The 7,166-nt window shown below is 39.3% G+C and overlaps 1 protein-coding gene across 1 annotated transcript; it reads left to right on the forward strand.

The window, feature by feature from the left end:
* The first annotated feature begins 1,171 nt into the window (after window positions 1–1,171).
* LOC118923442 (lamina-associated polypeptide 2, isoforms beta/gamma-like) lies at window positions 1,172–4,537 on the forward strand. Its single transcript, XM_057493841.1, is given in 3 exon segments — window positions 1,172–1,339; window positions 1,341–2,562; window positions 2,565–4,537. Coding segments are annotated over 3 exon segments (1,458 nt in total). The 5' UTR covers window positions 1,172–1,192; the 3' UTR covers window positions 2,654–4,537.
* Window positions 4,538–7,166: the final 2,629 nt, after the last annotated feature.

Genomic DNA, 7,166 nt, shown 5'->3' on the forward strand with positions numbered 1-7,166 from the left:
TCAAGCACCCTGCCACTAAAAAGCAGATATTAATGTGCATGTCGGGCCTTATGAGGCGCAACCCCACATGTAGGTATTGTATCAGAATGCGAATAAGGTCTGAACCATACTGCCTTGGAAACCTCACTGACAGCTGTACCAGCCGCCCATCTGTATCCACATCCCAGATCCGTACAGGAAGTGTGTCTCCTTGACGGATGGAGGCTGGAAGCCTTTTTGAGATTCCTGAGGGAAGGGAAGGAATTAGCCTGAGGTTTCCGGTCCTAAGGGGCCGAACACCAAACTCTCTTTGAATGTCAGTTACCAGCTGTTTATTTAATCCAAAACAACAAAGAAACATCAAGTTCTCTGTGTCCCAAACTGTGCAACGGGAATAGGTCGCGTTCAAACGAATGCAAGCCCCAGTCAAAGAAGAGGAATCCCGGGGATAGGAAAGTCCGGCCCCACCGAGGATCGTTCCTCCTCCCGGCGCTGCAGACGCCAGCCCTGGGCAGGAGCGCCCCCTGCAGACATCTAGCATCATTGCCGAAGAAGCGGGGTCTTCCTAGAACGCTGATAGGTGTGTAAACCTAACTTTTAAAACCTTCTTGGGGGGCAGTCATCTTACACCTCGCCTGGGGGCTACTTCCAAAGGAGAATAAAGTGTCTCATTGCAGAGAGCAGATTAAAGGCAGTATCCATGACATGAACCTGGGCTTCAGAGATAAAACAGGCCACTTTTTCATGCATTCAAATTCTTGGGCTGTGGTTAACGTTTAGACCATTGGCTTGGCTGCTTGATTCAGACAACTGGCAATTCTGATAAAATTAAGCTACTGGTTCCTCCAAATCTGGAGGATGCCACCAAACCTCTGTTGGAATCCTGTTGGAACAGAGCTTAGATATTCTGACTAAATGAGGGAGACAGACAAGTGGACACATGAACAGATTGATCACAGGAATAGATAGTGCTCTGGCAAGGGCAGCGTTCAAGGTACTGAACCTGCATGCTACTTTCAACAGCCCTGTGAGGTTGACCTTACCCGCCTACTGCTGTGCTAGAAGAAACTTCCTGTCCACTGCTGAAAGGCAGGTTGTATTTCAGTGCTGTCTGGCCCATCAAGGCCAAAAGAAGGTTCTCACCACAATTAATGCTTAATTAGGTAAAAACAGCCATTATGGGAGTGCTGCGGGGAGGCGGATTCGCCCCGAGATGCCGGAGTTCCTGGAGGACCCCTCGGTCCTGACGAAGGAGAAGTTGAAGAGTGAGTTGGTCGCCAACAATGTGATGCTCCCGGCCGGGGAGCAGCGCAAAGACGTGTACGTGCAGCTCTACCTGCAGCACCTCACGGCGCGCAACCGGCCGCCGGCCGCCGCTCGCCGCCGGCGCCAACAGCAAGGGGCCCCCGGACTTTTCCAGCGACGAGGAGCGCGAGCCCACCCCGGTCCTCGGACCCGGCGCCGCTGTCGCGGGCCGCAGCCGGGCCTCCGTCGGCAGGAAAGCCACAAAGAAAACTGATAAACCCAGACTAGAAGATAAAGATGATGTAGATGTAGCAGAGCTCACTAATGAAGACCTTCTGGATCAGCTGGTGAAATATGGAGTGAATCCTGGTCCTATTGTGGGAACAACCAGGAAGCTATATGAGAAAAAGTTGTTGAAACTGAGGGAACAAGGAACAGACTCAAGATCGTCTACTCCTTTGCCATCTATTTCTTCTTCAGCAGAAAATACAAGACAGAATGGAAGTAATGATTCTGACAGATACAGTGACAACGAAGAAGGAAAGAAGAAAGAACACAAGAAAGTGAAGTCCACTAGGGATTTTGTTCCTTTTTCTGAACTTCCAACTACTCCCACTGGTGGATTTTTTCAGGACTCTAAAATAGAGCTCAAGCTTGAGAAGAGAGAACCACTAAAGGGCAGAGCAAAGACTCCAGTTACACTCAAGCAAAGAAGAGTTGAGCACAATCAGAGCTATTCTCAAGCTGGAATAACTGAGACTGAATGGACAAGTGGATCTTCAAAAGGCGGACTTCGGCAGGCATTAACTAGGGAGTCCACGAGAGGGTCGAGAAGAACTCCGAGGAAAAGGGTGGAAACTTCAGAACATTTTCGTATAGATGGTGCAATAATTTCAGAGAGTACTCCCATAGCTGAAACTATAATGCCTTCAAGCAACGAAACCTTAGTTGTCAATAGGGTGACTGGAAATTTCAAGCATGCAGCTCCTATTCTGCCAATCACTGAATTCTCAGACATATCCAGAAGAACACCAAAGAAACCATTGACAAGAGCTGAAGTGGGAGAAAAAACAGAAGAAAGAAGAGTAGAAAGGGATATTCTTAAGGAAATGTTTCCCTTTGAAGCATCTACACCAACAGGAATTAGTGCTAGCTGCCGCAGACCGATCAAAGGGGCTGCAGGCCGGCCGTTAGAATTCAGTGATTTCAGGATGGACGAGTCTTTTTCATCTAAATACATTCCTAAGTATGTTCCCTTGGCAGATGTCAAGTCAGAAAAGACAAAAAAGGGACGCTCCATTCCCATGTGGATAAAAATTCTGCTGTTTGTTGTTGTGGCCATTTTTTGTTTTTGGTCTATCAAGCTATGGAAACCAACCAAGTAAATCCATTCAGTAATTTTCTTAATGTCTCCGGAAAATCCAACTGAATGATCTCTCTTTGGCACATTCAACTTGGTCTCCTATTTTTTTTAATAACTGTATAAAAAAATTTGTGTATACTCATTAACTCAAGAACAAAAAATAATGTGATTTCCCCTCAGTAAATGTAGTATTCCATTGAAAAGCAAACACGACGCATAAATGGCTTCATTTAAATGTTTTGGACTTTGGACTAGTAGGAGATCACTTCGTGCCATATGAATAATGTTTTTTAGCTCTGAAACTTTTTTGTAGGCTTTATTTTTTTAATGTGGACATCTTCATTTTTGAGAAAAATGTCTGTGTATTTGGGAAACGAGAAGTGCAAATCATGGTAGTATAATGTGAAGCTACACATTTAAATACTTTAAATCTTACAGAAAAGATTTATTCTCTGCTGAATAAAAACTTTAGAGATATGTGAAACATGAAATTCAGTAAGAGAAAAAGTAACTTGGGGTTGTACTTTTTGTAATTGCAACAGTTTGATGGTGTTTATGGGGGAAAGTACAGCAATAATCTCTTCTGTAATTTTTATTAATAGTAATGTTGTTGTAGCCCTATTGTACTCATTTTTTAAAAGATTTCTAGTATCATGAATTTCCTACTTCAGTAAGACCCATTTAAATACACTTGATTTTTAGCAGGGATCTTTGTGCAACATATACATATGTGTTAGAGAACTGTTAGGTGACTGTATGTGTTTTTAAAAGCTGGAGCTATAAGGCAATTATTGGAAACTTACACTTTTTATTTACAACAAAACATTTATTCTGTCAATCCAGTTTGCTACCAAATACCTTTAAATAATATGTGTGTGCGTCTGTTTAGAAGTTAGAAACGTTAGTCGTTGGTCTTAGGTTCCATTTGGATTGTTATTGCATTGTCTTCTGTTACCAGTAACAAATTTTGCCGTTTTTTTCCCCTGTATTTCTGAACATAATTTGATTTGAAAGTGCAAGAAGTATTTGCTTTTTAAATTACATAGTAAACTTTTCTTGGATACACAATAGTTAATACATAAATTTATAAACTCAAAATTTGAGGTGGGCATTATGATTTTTGTGTACTCTTGAAATGGTTGCTTTATTTTATTTTTTTAGCTAAAACTTACCTTGTGCATATCTTGGTTAAGTAAAGTACTAGGTAATTGAAATTTCAGTAGAATCAAGTGAAACACAAATTTTAAACTTACTCATTTGAGTTTCAACTTTACCGTCATTGACCATAAAGCACACTAAAGATGTAAGTTATTTTTAAATATCATCTGAAATAAAAAGGTTTAATAAAGGAACAAGCTGAAGATGTATATTTACACCAGCACACAATTTTAATTTGTATTAGCCCTTTCTGATATTTAGCTTTTAGATATTTTCACTTTGTAATTGGCCAGAAACATCTGTAGATTTGTTCCCACAGGGGAAGTGGGAAACTTAACTCTGAGATCAGAAATGCTTGCCTCTCTGAGTAAAAGTCTTTCTTTGAGATGAGCCACAGAGGGGGCACATTTTACTCAACCTTTCTGCTGTATAGTAGTAGCCTACTTCTACTTTCTTTTTCTCTAACCTTGTCTCCCATATTATTTTCAATCTTGTTTATAATTAGAAATTGTGACAAGCTGCATTTAATGTTTAAAAATGTGGGAAGATAAATCAGACTTAATGTATATGTAAGATCAATTTTCTAATAGGAAAGCTATGGTCCTAAATAGCAAAAGTAGGACCAGGTAAAACATCTAGACTTTTTTTTAATATGTACTTGGTCTTTTGTCTGTGTCTGTTTTATTCCACTAGAATAAATGTGTCCTTGATGTAAATGCAAAGCATTTCTTCCTGATTAAAATGTAGATGTAGACTTTACAATATCATTCAATAATAAAAAAGTAATTAACCTCTAAAAAAAAAAAACAAAAAAAACAGCCATTATGGAATTAACTCTTAGGGAGCCTACTTTGAAAGTCTTGCAGAAATATGACATTCCTGATTCTTTAGCATATGATTTGGAAATACAGTGTCACAGCTAGTGTGATTCAAGAACGAGTTTATAATCAAAATATAAAGTGACTTGCCACGTGCCCATCTCTCCCAAGCAGCAGGCAAGGAAGGATTTGGAAATTGACCCCTCATTTGTAGCTAAGGATGTTCATCAGGTCAGGAACATGCATGAAGAGACCTACAGTTCTACCACATGCCAGTTACTGCCATGATGGTTGCTCTCAATGACATCACCAAGGGATGAATAAAAATAATGGTGTACAGGTAAGAGTTGTGCCAATAAATAGGCCAAACCCCAAAATATATCTGGTAATGCCACCTATGAAAGGACCTGATAAATACAAATAAGAAGGCGTTTCAAACTTTGGTAAAGCACAAGTGAAGGATTGGGGCAAAGAGTGGGCAAAAAATTATAGACTGCGAAAAATAACAACTGAACACGTAAGTCTAAAATGTAATTCCCCTCTACCTTTTGGGTTTTAAACAATGTAGGCAGCCAATCTGCTGATAATTTCTTGAGTAAACTGGGACAAGAACTTCTGATTTCACAGTTCACTGGAAAGATTAAAGTAAAAATGAAAACCCCTTTTAGCTAAATGGTAGGTAAATTATGAACTTTCTGTCCAGGAATCAAGTCATGAAGGGGAGAAAGAAGTACTGGGAAGTGCTCAGTATGACCGTAAGCACAAATTCAGTACCTCCAAATCATGTGAAGAGGGCTTTGATTGAATTTTCCTTTTCCAGTGTATAGCTGCTCCTGCTTCTTTCTATGATGGCTCCTGCTGGTCAAAGACCAGCCCTTCATAGATGGGGGATTATTTCCCCCATTGGGAAACAGCACAACCTACAGCATGAGGTGGTTCCTCATGCATCAAGTGTAGACAAATTAAATATATAAGAACCTCCCAAGTGAGGGTGGGATATATAGAGAGAGAACAGCCACATACTCTAATTAATAATTCTTAATTATACAGTATTTCCAGATAGACCATATGGGTATAAGCTCAACTATGGCAGGATTCAACTAGAGTAGCCATTGGAAAAATAATGGACTGAAACAAATGCCAGGAGTAATTGGTGCATACAGACCCTAGATCACTGGGCATTATTTCTTAAAAAAGTAAGTGCCCATTTAGCAGTAAAAAATGAACGCATTCATCCCTTCTAGTCTGCAATGAGTTCGTTTACCTGACTCAGTTTAGGAGTCTGGGAATTCTATTCCTGCAGGTTCTGACAGTGGGTACCATGTTGGACTACTGCCTTGACAGTGTGAAAAAATAAGACCATTTTACCCTCCAGGCAAAAGGCTAGGTATCTTCTGTGGGAAATACTAGACAAGACTACGAGGGAAGACTGTCTCAGACAGATCATCCTACAGCAAATTTCACAGTTGGTACACCCCACCCATGCTTTCAGAGCAACTTCTCGGCTTTTTAGCCTCCCACGTTTAAAAGTGAGCAAATGACCACAGATTACAGACTATAATGTGAAAAACAGAGACCAAAAATAACAGAGAAAAGGAAACCTGGATAAAACAGAAACTATACAAGAGGGAAGAAAACTTCGACAATCAAACCAAAGCAAAACAAACACCACACCTTTAACTGATATCTTCAGAGACAAACTACTGAAAGATAAAATAAGAACAAATTGTTCGAAGAGAATATTATTGTTTGAAGAGAAATTAATGAATAAAATTGAGTTCATGGAATTTAAAAATGGAAAGGAGAAATGAAAATTTCATTAAAAGGATTGAAGATATAGTCCAATTTTTATCTGAAGGAAATTGCTCAGAAAGAAAAGCAAACAGAGATAGAAATAGGAGACAAGACGTAAGAGAAATAGAAAACTGGTGTAGGAGTTCCAGAAAAAAAGGAAAGAGAAAATTAAGGGAGAACATTACTTTTTAAAACTAATTCTTAAAAACTTCCAGACCTTAAGGACATGAATTTTCATATTGAAAGGGCCTACTTAGAGCTCAGCACCAATGAATGGAAATTGACCCATGTCAAGTCACATCATTTTGAAATTTCAGAACTCTAGGGAGAAGAAGAAGATCCTTTAGGTTTCCAGAGGTAGAAAAACAGATTATAAATAATCAGAAATCAGAATGGCTTTAGATTTTTCAAAAGAATATTGAAAGAAGACAACTAGGAACTTCCTTCAAAATTCTGGAGGAAAATGATTTCCAACCTAGAATTCTATACTCAGGTAAAGTATAGAATATACTTCTATATTCATTCAGAAAGAGTGAAATATAGATCATTTCATAATTGCAAGATCTCAAAAATGAATTTCTCGTTTAACCTTTCTTAAGAAACTACTATAATAGATGCCCCACCAAAATGAGGGTGATCCAAGAATGAAGATAAGAAGACATAGGAAAATGAACAAGTGGGACTATATCAAGCTGAAAAGCTTCTGTACTTACAGCAAAGGACACCATCAGTAGAATGAAAAGGCATCCTACAGTATGGGAGAATATATTCATAAATGACAGATCTGATAAAAGGTTGACATCCAAAAC

Source organism: Manis pentadactyla, chromosome 16 (assembly GCF_030020395.1).
Source record: "Manis pentadactyla isolate mManPen7 chromosome 16, mManPen7.hap1, whole genome shotgun sequence".
In the NCBI taxonomy this organism is placed as follows: domain Eukaryota; kingdom Metazoa; phylum Chordata; class Mammalia; order Pholidota; family Manidae; genus Manis; species Manis pentadactyla.